At 35.2% G+C, this 20731-nt stretch overlaps 1 protein-coding gene across 1 annotated transcript in view; it reads right to left on the bottom strand.

The window, feature by feature from the left end:
- Positions 1-1239: 1239 nt before the first annotated feature.
- Positions 1240-20731, bottom strand: part of LOC120414327 (nephrin) — a 258628-nt gene continuing 239136 nt past the window's right edge. Inside the window, exons 15-19 of the mRNA XM_039575467.2 lie at positions 20456-20557; positions 20130-20214; positions 9668-9786; positions 8995-9276; positions 1240-3365 (exon numbers count right to left, since the gene is read on the bottom strand). Coding sequence (XP_039431401.1) covers positions 3057-3365; positions 8995-9276; positions 9668-9786; positions 20130-20214; positions 20456-20557 — 897 coding nt within the window. The 3' untranslated portion in view covers positions 1240-3056. The remainder of the gene's footprint in view (positions 3366-8994; positions 9277-9667; positions 9787-20129; positions 20215-20455; positions 20558-20731) is intronic.

The raw sequence follows: 20731 nt of genomic DNA, 5'->3' as shown, positions 1-20731 counted from the left end.
CAAAAAGTAATGATAATGGGTGGTAGAATAGGCCAAATACTACCAAAAACAAACATAAACTAAACAAGATAAATGCACATTGAAATACTAAAAATAAAAGAATTAAAACATAACACAAAAGAAGTAAAGTTTTTCGTCGAACAAAAGTTGCTCAAAATGACCTCCTGAACATGGGGAAAAAAAAATGAAAAAAATGTGGACAGTAGAGGGTAAAAGCTGGTTTTACTTTTTTATTTTCTATGCGTTTCAGGGGACATAACAAATTAAATCCAAAAAAAATTCAAGACCAAGCTTTTTTTTTTGGAAAAAAATGTGATTAAATAAAAATTAGAAAAAAGGTCAACAAAAATTTTATAGTCAACAAGAACTTGAGTGTAATTTCCGTTTTTTTTTTCTAAAATGGGCAAGCAAAGGCACTAATTTTGAAGATGAAAAACTGCGACTTTAAACAAAACAAAAAGTGACATAAAAAGGGCTTTAACTTGAAAGCGGAGCATTTTTTTAAAACTCTGTGGAGTACTTCTCAATTTCAAATTTGATTTAACATTAAAAACTGAAGTCAATTAAAAAATTAGGGTTAAATTTCTATTTGTGAGCAATTCCAGCTCAAATCAGGAACTTTTCTGGTTCTTTTGTTTCCGACCCTCTCCGATTTCAATGAAACATTGTGGACATGTTATCCTAGGCCTGTATAAGCCATTTTTGTGTATATGGAGCCATTGTACTCGAAAATGACATTTGAGAAGGGCGTGAGTTATTTAAATATTTTTGTATTTTGTAATTTAAAAAATAACTGTAACTCAAAGCCGTTGCATCGTATCAAAAAGTGGTCAAAGACAAACTAGTAGGAAATTGGACGGGGTTTCTGAAAAAAATACACTGAAAGAAAAATACACGCCACTTCTATGAGATTATTTGATTTTTATGTTTAAAAGTTAAATTTTAAGGTACATCACCAATACACGATTCAAATTTTTTGGAGAAATAGCCTAAGATGTTACAAATAGACTCGCGAAAAATGCAGGATAGTATGTCTCTCCTAAAAAAATACACAAATCATTTACTTATACTGTTCTTTTTATTGGTCTAAACGTATTTTTTTTTAAACCGATAGTAAAAATCGATTCCCCAGACAATTTTACATAAAAGTCTCCATATTGACCATCGTCCTATGTCCAATCCTTGTGAAGAAACAGCGGTTTTAAAAATAAAAATGTTGAAAAAATAGGTTTTTGGTGGTTTTTGGCAATTTCCATATGACAGACTTGGTTTTTCAGCCTCGTAACGGAAAGCCAAATTTCCCATAAGTTTGTCCAGGTATATTATTACCAAATATAAAATTATAGATTGGTCCACTTTGAAGTTTTCCATTTTTGATTTGAAGACCCATTTTCTATTACATCAATTTCGACTTGAAATGAGTTCCAATAAATTAGTTATTTAGTGTTTATCAAGAAATGACAGTGAACATGGCATATTTAAATTCAAATTTATTATCTTTGTGAATTCTTATTATTTCAATGATGGCAGAACGAAATGATGTTGAACGTTTGACGCTATCGACTTGAAGTTTTTTTGTATTGTTTATAAGCGAATTATGAATGATTTTGTTGAATTTTTCAAATAAAATTAATTTTGAAATAATGATCTTTTCAAATAAAAGAATATATTCAAAAATAACTGAAAACCAGCATAAAATGAGACTTGATAGTAAATTTTCCATCCATATATTACGAGATAGATGAATTTAATGGCATAGATTCGACATAGAATAAGTTCTAAATTTTTCATTTGATTTAAAAACCAAGTGTATTTTGGCTGGACGAGTTGATCACGATAAAATTTATTTATTCATAATATCTTCATCGGTTCTTATTTTTCTCACATAGAAATTACAAATAACAATTTGAACCAGTCCAAAGTTCACCGACCTCCCCGCCCTCACCCCTCCTCCAGCTGGCATTTGTAGATGTTTGCTTTACGATTCAATTGATATGAAATGATATGATGATTTTGGTTGGGTTATTGACTTTTGCTCTTGGCCTGCGGTTTGGTTCTTCGTTCGTTTTTTTTTCACCTTATATTTCATAAAGATCGTCTGTTTGCGGTGTGCATGATATTTGTGTCTGTGTGTGATGTATTTATTGAACTATATTCCCTGTTTAGTTTTCTTCCGGCATTCTGTTTGATATATCCTTCTTCCCTTTTCAAAAGAGCGAGCGTCACATCAAGCGGTAATAATCTCGCTTAGAAATGTAAATGTGGTGGTGTGTTTGTGTTTGTGTATTTCGCATGATGTTTTTCAACTTATCGCACACCTTCGGTTAGGTCCAAGATATGGCCAGTTTCAATGATAAAACTCTCCCTTCGTATCACCTTCGCGCAGTGTGTGGACAGAAGGTGAAAGAGGAGAGTTTGCTTGAGAATAAAACCCGGTGATGCCTGTGTAAATAAAAACTTCGATACACACACGGATAGATATATCTCTCTTTCTGGTGTTGACTTAAAACTAGCTGGAGCGTTGATAAACACAACGCAAATAACTTTCCTGCTGCTTGTGTGTTTGCACAAGTTTTATGGCCGCATTTAGTCACTAGAAAAAGGTTTTCTGAACTTTAACAGAAAAAAAATCACATAACGACTCGACGAACGCATTTCGTGTGGGCGTTTTGATAAAATCAGACGAAACTGTTCAACAATTTTGCCTCTAAATTTGTCTACGATGAGTTTCGGATCGGTGTAAAATCGCTCTAATGATTTATAAATGTATTTGAAATTCTGCCTCACCATCTTTCCAACAATAATTTAGCTAGGCTTAGATGCTACATGTACAAAAAAATGGGACTCTAACTATGTACACAACTACGGTTTAGACTTTCGGATCAGTTTAATAGCTCTTACCTAACGATTCCCTAACTAATTTGTCTCGATCTCGCGAATTAGACGTGAATGGCAAGAAGCCTCCCGGAAGCATTCTTATTCTTTCTTTCTTCTTTTTGCTGCACACCGAATTGACAGAATAATGTTGAGTTACACGTGGAAGCATCTTACTGCTGTCATTTGTCCAGTGATGCCAGCTGCTCGGCATAATTGGTCGTCAGCAGCGGCATTTTGGTGTAAATTTGCGACGTGGCGTAACCCGAGGACGACGTCTGCGACGTACTGAGCATGCTGTCGTACGTGTTGGGCGTAAAGTCACGCAAAGGCAGTCTTGTGTAGATGTTTGGGGACGTGGTCCGCGCCGGCGGCAGCACGGTCGTCGTCGTCGTCGTCCCCGACGGGTTGCCCGCGGTGCCGTACGGGCTCCGCACCGGCGAGTTGTATATCGCGTAGCTCGGGTTGGTCGTGAGCGACAGTTCGCCAAACTGTTCGAGAAAAGAGAGTCGAAGAAATGAAATTAGTAAAATAATCCCGAATATGGTACTTATTAAAATTGTCATTTTGCCGAATCACCTCGTTTTAGGATCGTCCCCTAATAATTGTATAAAATGTAAGATTTTTTTGTAGTTTTTTGGTCATCCTCCGCCAACATACATATCAGTTGCCCCGACCCTGTTCGATTTGAGTATAACTTTGTTCTAAGGGGTAATTGTCTACCCTGATTACGTGTCCGAGGTCCTTTTTCGATATTCCCATTCAAACGATGAACACCGCCTTCTGAGTTTTTTTTTATGATTCTAATAAAATAATTTCAATAAATTTCATCTAAATTTTATATAAATTTTATGTTTCAGCAAAAAAAATCATCCTTAAAAATATCATAGTAGGCAGTGTTCATCGTTTGAATAGGAATTAAATTCAGAAATTTTGGAGAAAGTGACTTTTTATTTTACGAAATTGGGTATATCTCTGCTTATACTGAACCGAAATTGATGCTTTTTATGGAAATTATTCTGAAAACTATTCTCCACAATATGATTGATTCGAAAATGTTTTAAAATATTTTAGTGTTGTATGGCAGAGGATTAACAATATACTTTTGGGATCCTTTTGGGTAATAAATAGCTTTTAAATGAAATACTCTCAATTTAGCAGTGTTTTATGCTCGAATTTTTATCCGGGCAATCTGTTGCTGTATTTGCATGACAAATTGTACAAATAAAAGATTTTTATCCAGTCGTATTGGGGTTTCCAGCTTGGATTTTAGGGTTATTTCAAAGAATGCTAGAAATCTGGTAAATTTGGTTTGGAAACTTTTTGTTGGAGGTCAAATATATAATGTAGAGTCTCTTGGGACATATTCATAAGAAATTTGATGGATATGAACATGAACCCATCGATTTTCATCGACTTTTCTGAAGAAAAATCCTATAAAATCGAAAAAAAACTTCAAAAAAAAAGTTGCTCTAGACCCCCCGACGAAATATTTCGCCGGAGCCCGCAAAGTGTCCGGAAAGAGCCCTTCTTTCATGGTGCCAAATATCAGACTTGCCAAAAAAATTTATCTTAATGTTCTCGAAAAAATACACCGTGTCTTTCCATTCAAAACTACTAATTGTCAGAATCCATTATTTGATTGACATCAGTAAGTTCGCTTTTTTTAAGAATATTTTTTATTGCTAAAAGAAAGAGTTAAATATTAAAAGGCAATCCACCAGGTAAAACTCAGAACTCATAGAAAAAACCCGATTTAATCCCACCTGGGGTGAGAAAGAGCCTTTCTTACTAAAGAATATAACAATGGTAGAACTTTTTTCAATTCATAACATCGACTTTGTTCATTTATAACGTCAGCACAAAAGACAGTCTTATGATGAAAGCAAAGTATTATGATGATATTATGAGTATTATGAATGATATGATTTCCAAAAGAAATAAAAAACGCAATTTTCACCAAAAGAATATTTTTAATCGAACAATATGTTTGTACGTTTGTAATCAAACAAGCGTTTATAACAAACGCGATCATAGCAAGCTTCCCAACAACGCACACCGCGGTTTTGGTTTTCTAGTTTCGGTACGAGCCCTTTTGTGTGACTGTGTTGGTGTTTTGGTTCATCGTACCAGCGCACCAAGACAAGGTAGGGGAAATATACCCATTTTAATCAGTCTAAGCCGTTCGACCAATTCTCATCACTTTTGCCGTTTTGCGCTATTAAATCAACATTTTCAGATGTATCAACAACGAAGAGTTGCTTGCTCACTTTTGTTTGAGCTATTTATTACTTTGGAACAGTCAAAAACACTTTATGAAAGCTGTAATTCATAAAATTGATGCTGAATCGACATATTTACGAAAATGGAAATGACGTCCTGCCTTAAAGTAAAACCTATACCTTTCTTTAATAAGAAAGGCAAAAAGTAAACCGTTCTAAAAATTGATCGGGATTGCCGATCGATGTCGAATTTGTTTCAGATGCTCACTCATGGTCTGTACTATGAATGTAGCAAGAAATTTTGAATAAAATCAGAAATGAAAAATGTTGGCGAAGGTCACCAGGTGGGCTTTTACCTTTTTTTAGGGATTTTTTTTCTTATGGTAGGTCAATCAAACGGCTCTAACTCCAGAACCATATTATGAATCTGGATGAAAATTTGGGAGGATGTAGGGCTCAAAAAATGCAATTTTTGAGATAAATAAAAGATGTGAAAATGAAAAAAATTTACCATATTTTCATTTGAAAACTGTGTATTTTGTTGAAAAGTCTGGCCGCATCCGAAAACAGATGGATATTTCGAAATTTTCGCGGCAACTCGCCCAGGTTCAGCACACTAGCTTTCATCTGCATTTAGAAGAATCGAAATCGGATATATGGGAGCTGAGAACGGCGCGACACAAAATTTTGCAAAATTTTACCACATACGAACATCACTCGACCTCCACGGAATTTATTTTCTCAAAATTCGAGGGTGTGAGATAGACGAGTTCTGTCAAGGTGAATCGATAGAGCGTCGAAAATCGATGCAGTGTGATTTTTTGACGATTTTTCCGATTAAAATTCATGCTGAATCGACATATTTACGAAGATGGAAATGACGTCCTGGCTTAAAGTAAAACCTATACCTTTCTTTAGTAAGAAAGGCAAAAAATAAAATGTCTCAAGCAATCAGGAAGCAATAAACATAAATTATTTAAGGGAATTTGAAGAGCAGTTTATGGAAACTTATCAAAATATATATCGCTGAATTGTTTAAAATTTTCATAAACTCAAAATCTTTATTTTGAAATACATTGTAAAATAGTGTAATTAATATGCACAGCACTGCAATAGTAGGTTATGCAAAAAGTTGCAAAAAGAAGATTTTTTCAGCACGAATTGTACATTAAATACGACAAGTGCTGAAAAAATCAAGTTTTGCAACGAGTTGCTTACAACATTTTTTGCAATTCCGAAAAACGTTTATTTAATGGAATTTTATGTCAAACATTCATGTGTTTAGTAAATTCATCGTTCAAAACAAAACAATATTGAAAAATGTTACTTTTCGATACGAGTGCTGAAAAGTTCAACTTTTCAGCACCCATTTCAGTGCTGAAAAGTAGAACTTTTCAGCACTGTTATTGAAAGGTATTAATTTTCCATTCTGTTATTTTTGGTAGGGAAAAGTAGGCCGTTTCGTTTCTCCAGAAGGGCAGGAAAAGTTGACAGTTTCACAGTGGAATTGCAAAAAAGTGTTTTTTAATGTATTTATTTGAAACTTAGATTTTTTTTTGCAACTTAAGGGTGCACAGAAACGAAGGAAGTTGTTGTCTTCTTATTCCAAAATGGTCAAACTTACGGACCCAATCCAGCAATAACGGTAATGTAAAATTAATCAAACTTTGTTGAAAATTACTCTGTGGACAGTACTTTAGGGGATGAATAAAAAAATATTTCGATAGTACCCGTAGTTTTGAAGATACTAAAATGTCTGTAACAAAAATCTGGGTGCAAAAGCTCTGGTTGATGTGCACCGTTAAGATTGCAAAATAATTAAAATCATTCCACATTGAAATGAGTTTTTTTTTCTTTTTTTGTACTCCCTGAACTAAACCTTTAAGAAATATTTTATATAACCTTAACAGGGCATTTTATTGAAATTGGACACAATTGGAAAATTTGAGTTTTTCAATTGGAAAAATTCAAATAAACTAAATTTTGATCGGTTTATCGGTATTATTGTCTAATTATCAAAATTTACGTTTTTTATCTGGAACACTTCTATATCATTTCGTTTAATTTTCTTTGTTTTTTCTTAATTAAAAAATAAGTTTTTTTTTTCGGCCCGCCACTTTAGGAAACATCATCAAAAACATTTTTTTTTGCAGTTGAAAAATATTTAAAATTATTTTTTCAGAGGATTGTTTGTTGATAGGAGTTATTTTGATGCTTTAACTCAAATTTATTTCAAATCTGATGTATTTTAGCTTTTTCTACACAGAAAAAAAGTTTAATTTTGGAAGGTTGAAACTTTGGTTGGTTGAAGGTTACCTCTTTTTTTTTAGCAATGTTAGGCCGTTGCAAATATTTTTTAAAGTTTTTGTCACCCCCCCCCCCCCTTCAAAATCGGTCCGAAAAATCAGGGGGCAAAAAATATTTTTTTTTAATTTCAAAATTTTAAAGGAAATAGAAGTCTAACCAACTGAAAACAATTAGAAATGCATTTTCCTGCATTTAAAATCATATTTAGCATGTCTGGGATCGATCAAAAATATTTTTAATTTTTGTGAAAATCCAATGTACAGCACCGCAAAAAGTTTTTTTTCGGCGAAAAAAAAATCTCTTCAATACTTGCATATTTTGAAAACTAATGATTGCAAAACAACTGGGCAGGTGTAAAATGCATTTTAAAACACTTTTTTCATTCAAATGTTGAGACAATGGCTTGTAATTTAATTTTTTATATTTTTTTATTTTTTTTGCCCCCCCCCCCCCACTCGACCCCGACCAGAGTCGAGGGACATAAACTTCAAAAAATATTTGCAACTGCCTTACATAAAAAATGTGTAAAAATGTGAACCTGATGAAAATTCATCAGAAACTGATCATTCATCATTCCTGATGTAATGTTACATATTTTTGACACAAAATCTGTCACTATTTCCTGATGAATATTACCGTCATTTTTTTCTGTGTAGTTTTCCCAAAGTCTGTAATGACCGCTTAGTTAAAATATGTTTCAAAATACGTTTTTTCTTGAAATTTATTTTAAAAACTTTTCTTTTCAATTTTTCAATTCGGTTTATTTGTGAATAATCAAGTTACAATGAGTTCATTTAGGTACATAACAGAGTTTTGGAGTTCCTTTCAGCTGTATGTTACATCGTAATTCAATCGAATGTGTTATTACTTATAAATATTAAATAGAAGGCAAGAGTAAGAAAAAGTTTTCAAAAAACTTACAGAAAACTTTTCTTTTCTTAACAAAAAAAAGAGTGCTTATTGGATTTTAACACAAAGTGAACAAAATAAAAATTCCTGATGTCCTGAAATGGCTCAATACTGAAAACATTTAAAAATTCAGTGAATAATTTTATCATGCAACCGATTAAAAATAATTAGCGAGGATCATACGGAAAAAAAACTTAAAGATTAAAATAAATAATTTATGGAAATTTTTAATTTTTCTAAAAGCAATTAAAATTGAAAGAAACAAAGAAGTCATAAAAAAAAGGTTTAGAATAAATATGTTTTCTGAAATCATAAAAAATCATGATTCAGGAAAACTTAAAGTATCGAAAAACCACAAAATTGTATTTTAGAAAATAATATATCAGAAATTGATTAGAATGAATTTGGAAACGTTTATTTATCAATTTTTAATCAATTTGATACACCTTCGTTTGACCTTGATACGCCTCCATTTTATTATTCAGAAGCACACAAAAAATTGCTCATGTGAAGAATGAATAAAAATATTATTTTTTTCAAAAAATGTGCAGCTTTTTTTTAAAATTTTGTCGTTTTTTATTTTTTGTGCAATGTTTCTCCAAACTAACCCGTGACAAAATGACCTTCAGCAAATTGCCCCGCGATCCGACACAGCCTCAAAAGGTCACACTTGTTTAATTACCTGCTTTTTCAGCCCGTTCCCGGTCGGCGACAGGTGCGTGGGCGAGTAGTGCATCGCCGGCGTCGCCGTCACCGGATGCGGCGGATGGGGCTGGCTGAACTTGAGCCGGTCCGAGTCCAGCGCCAGCCGCTCGAACTGCTTCTCGTCGTCGTCCTCGCTGTTCTCGTGCGGAATCACGTCCGGATTTTTGTCGTCGATGCTCGAGTGGCTGCCAATGTTCCGGCTAAGCGGCTCGGCACTGCCCTTGTCCTGCTCGGTGTTGGTCGCCGGATGGTGCTTCTTCTGAGGGGGGGAGAGAGAAATAATAGCGTTACTTGAGGAGTTTTCAACGGAATCTGTGGGAAAAAGTCCAATTAAAAGTGAAACACAAATTAAATTAAAAGCTTCGCTCAAAGCGATGAGCGACCTTTGAAGATTCGCCGGAACTCAGAGCATTCTATCAAAGCCAGGTTTTTCCGAGACAACGGCAATCTTGGAAGTTCATCCGGGTGGAGAAATGTAGGAAAAAACGGGATGCAGAGTAAAAAGTTTTCCTTTCAACGTTGGAGATGCAATTTACTTGAAATGCAGTTAATGGATGAACCGTTTCAGAAAAGGCCGTCGTCTTGTTTCTTGAAATAAATCAGTTCTATGAAATCTTACCCAGAAATATGAACAAACTCTAAAAACTCACCTTCGTTTTGAACTTGACAAAGATGATGATGCAGATCGCCACCAGGAAGAGCGTAATGGCGGCACCAACCAGCGCGCCAAGCAGTGGAGTCAGCTGAACCAGGACCGCTTTCGATGGGGCTGAAAAAGTCGTAAGTTAGAGAAGGAAAATGTCTTAAATCGCTTTAAAACTGACATCGTCAGGACGACGAACTTTTCAGGTGGGGGTGGTGCGAGTGCGTCTCACTTTCCACGATGGCGATAATATACACGTAATCATAATCAGCTTTGTCGACTAAACGCCGTGCCTCACATAATACACAGAGCCCACCCCAAAGTAAGTGTGTGTGTGACTTTGCAGCTTCTTCACATCGGAAGGAATCAGTGGAATCGTATCTAAGGCAACACGCGCTTTGGAGGAATTTTGCTAGGTTTGAAGATGGAATTAATTTTGATTATTTTTGTTTCAAGAAGTGGCGAAATCGATTACTAACAATTTAGGTAAATAAGTTCATTTTAAAATTCTTTTTTGCAATTCCGTCGTGAAACTACTTACTTTTCCTGTCATTCTTGAACGACGAAATAGCCTACTTTTCTGTACTAAAAATAACAGAATCAGAACACTGAAATGGGTGCTGAAAAGTTGAACTTTTCAACATTTTTATGATTTAAACGATTTATTGACAAAATACATGAAAATTCGACTTAAAATTTCACTAAATGGGTGTTTTTCGAAATTGCAAAAAATGTTGTATGGAACTCGTTGCAAAACTTGATTTTTTCAGCACTCGTCGTATTTATAAATGTACGACTCGTGCTGAAAAAATCCTCTTTTTGCAACTTGTTGCATAAACTACTATTAAATGGTGCACATCAACCAGAACTTTATCACCAAGATATATGGTAAAAACATTTTAGTATCTTCAAAACTACGGGAACTATCAATTTAATTCTTGATTCATCCCGAAAAATACTGTCTACAAAGTAAATTACACCAAAGTTTGACTATTTTTACAAACAGCTTGTTGCAGAATTGGGTCCGCAAATTTTACAATTATAGAATAAGAAGATAACAATTTCCTTGGTTGCTGTGCACCCTTTAACGTAAATTTAAAGCGATTGTAAATACTTTTGACTGTTGTCTCAATTCAGCAACGCACTGTCAAATTTTGTCATGTTTTTTTGAAATTCTTAAATAATAACATTATGATTGAAAACTAAAATACACTTGAGATCAAATCAATGAAGGACGAGATTAATAAATTAAAGAAAAAAATGGAAAGCATAACCACTTTGAAGAAGCACTGGAAGAAATTTTATATAAGGTACAAGTTTTATTCAAGACAAATAAATTTCAAATTCAAAGCCTCTGTGTGACGTGTGTCAAAAATCTCGTTTTTACATAAAAAATACAGTTTTGACAGAGCTATGTATGTAAAATTCACTTAAACTTTTCAAACATTTATAACAATATGACAAGTTTTCAGGAACAAAAATAACACTGATCACATAACGAAAGTGGTTGCGCAAAGTACATTTTTTAATTGGGGTTTGTTTTGGATAACCAAAAAGGAACCCCGTAAACTGGGGTGACAATGATGGGTTAAATATTTCTTGTAACAAAATGCAAAATTAATTTAATAAAAATGAAACTAACTGAGTGAGCTTGGTAAAGTTTTATTTCGAGGCACTTTAAAAAGTATTTTTCACCAAGTTTTTCAACTTTTTTAACTTACTATAATTATGAAAACATCGATAAGTTATGTTTTTTCAAAACACTCAACGTTTCATGATTTTTTTTGAATAAAAATGAGTTCATAACGAAAACGGACTTCATTTAAACAATGCTCTTCAAGTTATTTTTATTAACTTAGTTAAATAAGCATGAAATTGTATTTTTTCTAAGTAAAACATTCAAAGTAACCTAGCTAATGGTCAAACTGATAATCAATTAAATTTACACACTTTTACTGCTCATGTTCGCATAACTGTCCCATTAGCATTAGCATTAGCATTTGAAGGACGCCCCACCACCGGAAGGCTCCACAACGCTTATCCCTCTGTTTGGTGTGGTTGTGTTAGACCCTCATCCGGAACAATAATCCAACACGGGAGATACCATGTCTTCATCTTTTGATGAGTGTGTAATACAGCCCAGGGCATAAGGGGGTCCACGCCGGATCCAAGCTATCCTCGGGGAAATGAAGGAATGTTAGTAAACACCTATCTAAAGTGCGCAGGGACCCCTACGTCACCTTAGTGGTATAGATGTTTGTAGGGAGGTTTTGGACTCAATGTTAGTAGAAAGGTAAGGCCCTAGGATATACCTTGACAGGTATTGCGGGCGTGTCAAAAGTTTTTAACTGATTGTGTATTGAGCAGTACCTGCATTAACATTTAAAAGTTAAACTCAAACAGCCGGCTGTAGAGTGAAATTTACTATTTATTGTGTAAATTTTAATTGAATTTTATTTAATACGCAGAAAATGATTTTTATCTAATAGTGTACTGCCCCTGATCGCATAAATGTCCCATATGAATTTTCATCACTTTTGAGTTATTTATGCAGTTTGATTAAAAATCGTGTGATCTTTCAGAAAAGCCTATAACATCCAGTACTTTATTCTATAAATCAGGAGGAAATCCAGTTTTTTCGCGAAAACTTAACACGTAGCCTTATGTATGGGACAAAGTTCAAATGCGTTTTTCTCAGCTTGCTGTTTTTGCATATGGGACATTTATGCGAACATGGGCAGTGTACTGGTGATAAATTTAAGTCAGGCTTGTTTTTTAGTTGTTGAATTGTTTTATTTTCAGTTTAATATATTTAAATTTAGTTTTGATACTAAGTTGAAATAGTTATTGTTTTGATATGTTTAAAACGAGATTCATAGTATTTCGAACAAAAGACCGACGAAGAAGTCACGAGCACGAAAAAAACCCAAACAAAATTGTCTTTAGATGAATTATAATACTGCTGGATTTTAAGTTTCAATCCCGAACGCGTTATTTAGTTAAATATGAATGTTCACAAGAGCTAAACACAAAAATACACAAACGCGATTAAACTACTGGATTATTAGTCAATATAATTCCTATTTGAAATGCCGGTTCAAATCTTCATAAATACATAAAAACATTTCATTCAAGAACAACCCTACTCAAAATCAAACACACTTTGCACACATATAAAAAAATCCAATTGGAATTCGCTCACCCAGCTCTTTTGAAGAATTTTCGCTTGCGCACTCAACATCAGAGCGTAAGCAAGTGTGTGTAAGTACTGCCATCGCTACCAGCAGAAAACATGCAAGTTGACCGCTGCTCTCAAGTCACACCACCCAATATGCCGAGGCCGCTTCACTCGCAAATGTCAATTTGCTTTCTCGCCGTCTCACTCTTTCCACACACCGAAAGCTCACCCGCACGCTGGGTTGCTATGCATCACATTTACACACACAAAGGCGTGCGCGCCGCCGAGCCACATCGTCATCGCCAAACCAAAAAACACAGACACACTTTGAATCGCTCCACTCTCGCCGGCGCTCTTTGAGAGAAATAACGTGCCAAGTTGGCACTGCCAACACCAACACCAACGCTACTTGCTCTTCTCCTCTCACGAAAATAGAACTCTCGCGAAATGCCTCGGCTTGGCAAAAGTGAAAAAAAAACATGGCCGCCTTCAAAATATCAAATCTTCGACCAATTCAAACACTAAATTCTGGTTTAATCCCAGGAATTTCGCGAAAATTTCTTCACGGCTGCATGCACGCTCTCACTGCACAACACGTAGCACTAATTTCAACTCAACGCGTCACTTTTTACATGGCTAAAAACCAACTTCAAACACAAGCCCCGGCCGAACGTGACTGTACCACACAAGAGCACCGCTCTCTCCTGCTCATGTTCGCATAACTGTCCCATATGCAAAAACAGCAAGCTTGTCCCCCACATAAGGCTACGTGTAAAGTTTTCGCGAAAAAACTGTATTTCCTCCTGATTTCTAGAACAAAGTACTGTATGTTGTAGGCTTTTCTGAAAGAACACACGATTTTGAACCAAACTGCATCATTAACTCAAAAGCGATGAAAATGCATATGGGACATTTATGCGATCAGGGGCAGTTTAGGTCTGACGTGTCATATAGGACCCAAAAATCAAATTTTCAAAGCTGGTCTATAATTTTCATATTTTTTTCTGTTTGAGTATTAAGACACGGAAACCTGATTACAAGGACTATTGTATCGAATTTTCTTATGGTCATAAGAATTATTTTCTCATCATTGAATAAAAAAAAACGTTACTTAATCCTCCTTTAGGTGATTGGTGCCTTCCTCGCATTCATAATGTGAATACACTTCACAGCCTCAAAAAAGTGTATAAATAAAACTTATTTTTATCAAAATAGCTGAGATCCGGCCTACAAAAAAGTGTATTAAAAACACTAGAGTATTTATAACTTTTAGTAGGGGTGTTAGATCCTCAATCTTTTGGGCTCGTTGAAAAGGTCTTTTGATTACCTATCCAACGATGGGTCGCATGATAGATCCGGACAACTCTTTCATCAAAATATTTGAGATCCGGCCTCAAAAAAGTATCTAAATAACACTCAAGTGCTCATAATGGGGTTATCAGATCTTCAATCTTTTGAACGCATTGGAAAGGTCTTTCAAATACCTTTGTAACAATATTTAGCATGACGGGTTTCTTACAAAAACCACCCTTTTTTACAATATTTCAAACTCTAGCCAAATCGTTTTTTTAGCATAACTTTTGAAGTACTTTTCTAAACTTCATAATATTAACTAGGGTCTTGTGGGACCCCAAGACGGATCGAATGAGACCAAAACGGTCCAAATCGGTTCAGCCAGTCCGGAGATAATCGTGTACATATTTTTCGGTGCACGGACTTACAGACATACACCTTAGGGTGGGTCATTTTTTCGAAAGTGTAGAGGGTACTCATAGGGACTCTCATACCAAATTTGAGCTCATTTGGTTGAAAACTGCCTTTTCGCTCGGGGGTTAAAGTTTACATGGAAATTACTATGGAAAACGCGTGCTTTAGCTTCAAACGCTCCTACAAGCTAAGCGACAAACTTTAGTCCACACTTACACTAGGTAGCCGTGTCGGGGGTGGTCCAAGGAACATTTTTCTCTAAGGGTTCATGGTCATCCGTTCAACCCTGAGCTTGCGCAAAGCCGAAACATCCGGCGACGCCGGAATTCTTCGAAATCTCAGTTTTAACGGTCAACGCATGCTACAAACTATGACAGAAGCATCGTTTGATTGAATGGAAAACGCGACGCCAAACGTCAACTCACTGTTTAAAGGCAAAAAAAAAGGTTCATCATTGTGGTGTTTACTTTTTGTATTAAATAACAAATTATTCATAATTGTTTTCATGCTTATTTCTATAGAGAATTATTCGAATTAAGGTATGCAAGAAACATAATTGAATAAAAAAAACCCTTTTATGTGGTAGGACATCGTGCACGGAAACAGTTAATCGTCCCACATGGCCAGCGGAATCGACGGCGAGGGGTTCACCGGAGTAGTCATCGGGATGGCAGGACATGAAATCATTGTCCTTATTGAAGCGGTTAGCATTGGTTTACGTTGATAATATTTCTACTTGTAAGAAACATACTAAGAAAATATAGTTTTTTTTATTTTTTATTTTTAAGACCAATAAAAGTTATGTTACTAGTTTCATGAATATCTTCAACATTTTATTACTTAAACTTCTACTGCACGCTTATCTTGGCCGCGTTGATGATACGGCTCTCATAGAAATAAATCACCAGCGCCGGAACGTACAGGCGGACCATCCTGGACTGGACCAGTTCCACCTCGTCGACTCCCTTCCAACGAACCAGGAACGTCCGTTCGCCGTCCTCTTTGGGCACTCCTTCCAACTTCTCCGCCACGTAACCTTTTTGAATCCGTTTATGGCCTTCGTTCGTTTGGCCTGAATCACCGGAGGGCCCCCCATCTTCTACGACCCGATCCATGTTCGCTTGTCGTGGCTGACCCGCTTCTCGCCCTCCTCGTGTGCAGATTTCTCCAGAAGATCCTGGCAGTTGAGATTTTTCTCCGGTTCCCAGGTGTTTTCGGAATCCTCGCAACGCTTCCACTTGATCTGAAACTGGACCATTTAGCGCCGGGTTTTCTTCGCAACGACCCGCTCTACGACGAACTCGGGTACGGAGGCCATGATTATTTTCAACTTACCTATTGAAAACCATTTTATTTTTCAAGAAAAAAAAAACACTTTGTTGGAAAAGCGCAAACCAAAAGGCAAACCCTCACATTAGCTTCCAAACAGTGAGTTGACGTTTGGCGTCGCGTTTTCCATTCAATCAAACGATGCTTCTGTCATAGTTTGTAGCATGCGTTGACCGTTAAAACTGAGATTTCGAAGAATTCCGGCGTCGTCAGATGTTTCGGCTTTGCGCAAGCTCAGGGTTGAACGGATGACCATGAACCCTTAGAGAAAAATGTTCCTTGGACCACCCCCGACACGGCTACCTAGTGTAAGTGTGGACTAAAGTTTGTCGCTTAGCTTGTAGGAGCGTTTGAAGCTAAAGCACGCGTTTTCCATAGTAATTTCCATGTAAACTTTAACCCCCGAGCGAAAAGGCAGTTTTCAACCAAATGAGCTCAAATTTGGTATGAGAGTCCCTATGGGTACCCTCTACAATATAAACTTTATTTCAGCCGGATCCGAGCACTTTCGAAAAAATGACCCACCCTAATACACACGCACAGACATTTGTTCAGAATTTGATTCTGAGTCGATAGGTATACGTGAAGGTGGGTCTACGAGGTCGAATAAAAAAGTTCATTTTTCGAGTGATTTTATAGCCTTTCCTCATTGAGGTGAGGAAGGCAAAAATATTAAAAGATCAGGCCTGAAAGAGTTAAACTGCCATTGAAAAAAGCATTTCTCTTAAAAAAAATTACACGGAAAGGGCAAAAAAAAAAACATGGGAGTATTTTTCAAATATTAATATTAAAATCCAAATATCCAAATATTAAATTAATTTCCATTTCGAAGTGTTGCCAACAACACAGATAGTAACATGATGGTAATATTACACCTGGTGATGTTGACAGATCTTGTGTAAAAATTTGTAATTTTACATAAATTTCTGTTGAATTTCCAATTCTGCAGGTAAAATCTTTCAAAAAAACAAAAAAAAATCATCCAACCAATTTTCAACCTTTTTAAATTCAACTTTTTTCTGTGTACCTATATAGAGACAAATATTTTACGTTCTGCATAAAACATATTTTTTTGACCTATAGAAGTTATGGTTCCAAGATTTTTTCGAATGGTTTTAACCAGTTTGCTTCAAAAACATTGAAGATTGGTAGTTCCCGAGCATGGGTAAATAACAAGGGAAATGCGTAATAATACCTTTATCTGGTATCAATACCAAATTTTGGTATTCCTGGACCCTTTAAAATTTGTCTTAAGGATTATGCAAGAGCAAAATATGGTATCATACCAATTTAAGGTATTGTTTTAATATTGCAAAATTGCAGCATTTGTCAATGGTCGAACACCACATTTTGGTATTCTTTTGGTATTACAGTATTTTATCAAATTCCTCTGAAACTATGGGAAAGTTTTGACCAATTTTGACAAAATAATTAATTTTGCACTAAAATGATGTATCAAAGCAAATGCTTTAATTGAAAACCGGAAATTTCAAACTTGATTTTAAACATTTTTGATATACCCCCTAAAGAAATTACTTGAAATTGTGGAAAATTTTCTAAGTCAGGATGCCACATTTTGGTATTATTTTGGTATTGAAAGGTTTCATCAATTTTCTCTGAAACTATCGAATTTTTTCAAAAATTTTGACGAGATAATTAATTTTGCGCTAAAAGGACTTGAAACCCAAAAATGTTAAAGCTGATTTATTTTTTTTTGTGATATGCCCACTAATATTTTTTTCAAACACGTTGAAATTTCTCTAAGTCGGGATAACCAAATACTTTGAAAAACGAATCAATCAACAGATTATTGAATTTTGGTGAATTTCAATCCAGTTTCATTTTAATAATACTTATTTTTCAATCTTGTTATTTTTTCAGAAGCTTCAAGAACTTCAAGCACAGGCCGTTCATCAATGACAAATGCATTCGATGTGGTGAAGAATATCACTAAGAACAACATGGAATCATCAGGTGAGTAGATTTTGCTGTTTCATATGGATCATTTCCGTTTTTTTCACTAACTGCAAATGTTGCACAAAAAATGGTATGAAAATACCAAATTTTGGTAATACTTGTGCAAATACCAGCGACCAAAATGTGCTCTTGGTTGCCCAGTAATAGATGGTAAAATACCATGAAATCATACCAAAATCATGTATGTGGAAGACCACAGGAATACCAAAATATGATTTTCCAAGGGCGCGGGAGTACCTAAAATTAAAACCATGGCAATACCAAGTTTTGGTATTCAAGCAATGTTCAAAAATCCAGAAGACCTCAACTTGGTATTGAAATGGTTTTATTTTGTGGTATTTTTTTACCCTTGGAATAACATGGTTTGGTATTGTTGCGCCCTTCCACATACAAGATTTTGGTATGATTTCATGGTATTTTACCATCTATTACTGGGCAACCAAGGGCACATTTTGGTCGCTGTTATTTGCCCAAGTAATACCAAAATTTAGTATTCCCGTGTTATTTACCCCTGCTCGGGTTTTGTGATTGTCAAGTAAACAGTATACAATATTTAATATTCATGTATCCAATGTTTCAGTTCCTACTGTACTGATTTTCAATGTCAATCATGAAAAATTAAGGAATATTTCTGATATTTTGAGCGGAACAATTATTTTATTATTCAAAATCATTTGAAAATTTTAACACATGAATTAATTTTACATTTTTTGTACTGTCAGAAATTTTCATTTTTATTCTTCAATATTTGAAAAGATTTTTCATCTCATTTCTGATTTGTGTACTTAAAATATTATCTTTAAAATAATAAAAAGAAAACGATATACAGTTTAAATTTCCAGTTAAGAATAGATTGTATTATCGATAATCAGATACCTATTTAGGAAAATGCGAAAGAAGGACTAGTGAAGAAGGACAAGGAAATTATATTCATTGTATTCTAACAAAATGTTTTATCCCTTTTCTGCTCGATTTACGCTCAATATTTTGTTTCTTTCAGTATTTAGTAGTTTCTGTCAACCTGTTATATAAACATACATTTCATAACCATCACCTACTCAATTCTTAACCCTCTACTGCCCAAATTTTTTTTTCGAAAATATTTATTTTTCCCGTGTACAGGAGCTCATTTTGAGCAACTTTTGTTCTACGAAAAACTTTACTTCTCTTGTTTTATGTTTTTCTTGTTTAATTTTTAGTATTTTAATTTGCATTTATCTTGTTTAGTTTATGTTTGTTTTTGGTAGTATTTGGCCTACTCTACCACCTAATATAATTTAATTACATTTTGCCTATCTAATTTTTTCACGTTTTTATAGTCACTTTTTAATTTTTTTGCATGTTTTTCACATTTTCTGCTATAGAATGGCACCATCATCATTTAAATTGCAAAAAAATGCGTAGAGTACTGAAAATATAGGAAATGTTAGTAAAAAACACAGCCAAAGTTGACCCCTAAAAAAATTACATTTTTAAAAACATTGGCAAAGTCACATAAAACAAGTTAAACTTCCAACCCTAAAATTTTCTAAAATTTTAAGAGTTCTTCTTTCCAATGCTTTTTAAAGATCAAAAATCGGTTGGAAAATTGATTTTTGGCGATTTTTTTAGATCGAAGCCCGTCTAAAGGCGGGGTTCGGTTGTAGAGGGTTAAATGAACAAAAATTCTTGTGAATTCATAAATTTAGCAACTAAAATGACAAGACATTTTATGAATATGTTTTTCTTGAGAAGAAATGCATATTTCTGCCTAACATTTTTTTTTGCTTGAGAGATAAACGTTGCATATATGCACAAAAAATTCAAATGGCGAAAAAGTAGTTTATAATTTTATGATTGACATGGAATTTATAATATTAAAAAAATCGCAAATCGCAATTCGCAATTAAAAAAAATTAAGATAAATTATAAAAAATTAAGAATAACAGAAACCTCGTCGGTGTGCCATCTAATCAGCGATGCTACAAGAAAGATTTACGAAGCCATTTTGATTAGCTTGATCAATGATGTTTTTTTTTTGCATAAGTACCATTTATTTTCAGTTATTTTTTTTAAAGCTGGTTTTTATCCAAAACATTTTGGAACTGCTGTAAATGTAAAAAATATCACTTCATCACCAAAAATTTGTCTTTTTTATGTTCCCATCATGCGCCCCAAAAGCCCAGGGTACTGTTCAGTTGACAAAGCTCAGATGTGCTACTGGCTACCACCACCACGTGGGTCTTTTATACCTAGTATCAGTATGTGAGGTTCGGTGGTGACGAGGACCAAGACTTACCGGTACGCAGCAACGGCGCTGGCAACGTCTGGGCTTTCACACGGTAGCTGGTGGGTGCCGTGCCTTGGAGGTTAAACGGTGTGATCTGGAGACGGAGAAGGAGGGAGAAGAAAAAGTGGCCAAGATAACGTCGTGAGTACACGTGAAAAGTCGGCAGACAAGTTGCGAATCGCATTATCTGTTATTATCTGGCAGGGAGTCTGATGTGGTATTAGGTGTTTCACCTGCCTAGCTTTGCTGGGGGTGGGGGGAAAACTTTTCGAGGCAAGTGCAGTCAGGCAGTGTGATGCAATTCGTTTGTTCTGCACTGCTCACTTTTCACTTACCTTCATGATGAACTTGGTATCACTGGGAAGCTTTTTCAGCAGCATCTCGGGCCCGCTGAACGTGATGCTGAACAGCAGCTTCTTCGTGTTCTCGTCGAAAATCTAGGAGTATGTGAAAAAAGAGACTAGTTAGACTAGTTTTATGTGGGAAGAGCTTTTTCCTACACATTCTAATCCCGAGCCACTGGTAATGAAAGGGTGAACTTTTCTTCCCACTACTACTAGCACTACTAGCGGTTCGTGCCTAGAGTGTACAAAATTGTTGAGAAATGTCCC

The sequence above is a fragment of the Culex pipiens genome, chromosome 3 (genome assembly GCF_016801865.2).
Source record: "Culex pipiens pallens isolate TS chromosome 3, TS_CPP_V2, whole genome shotgun sequence".
NCBI lineage: Eukaryota > Metazoa > Arthropoda > Insecta > Diptera > Culicidae > Culex > Culex pipiens.
This window is presented reverse-complemented; position numbering and strand designations above follow the sequence as displayed.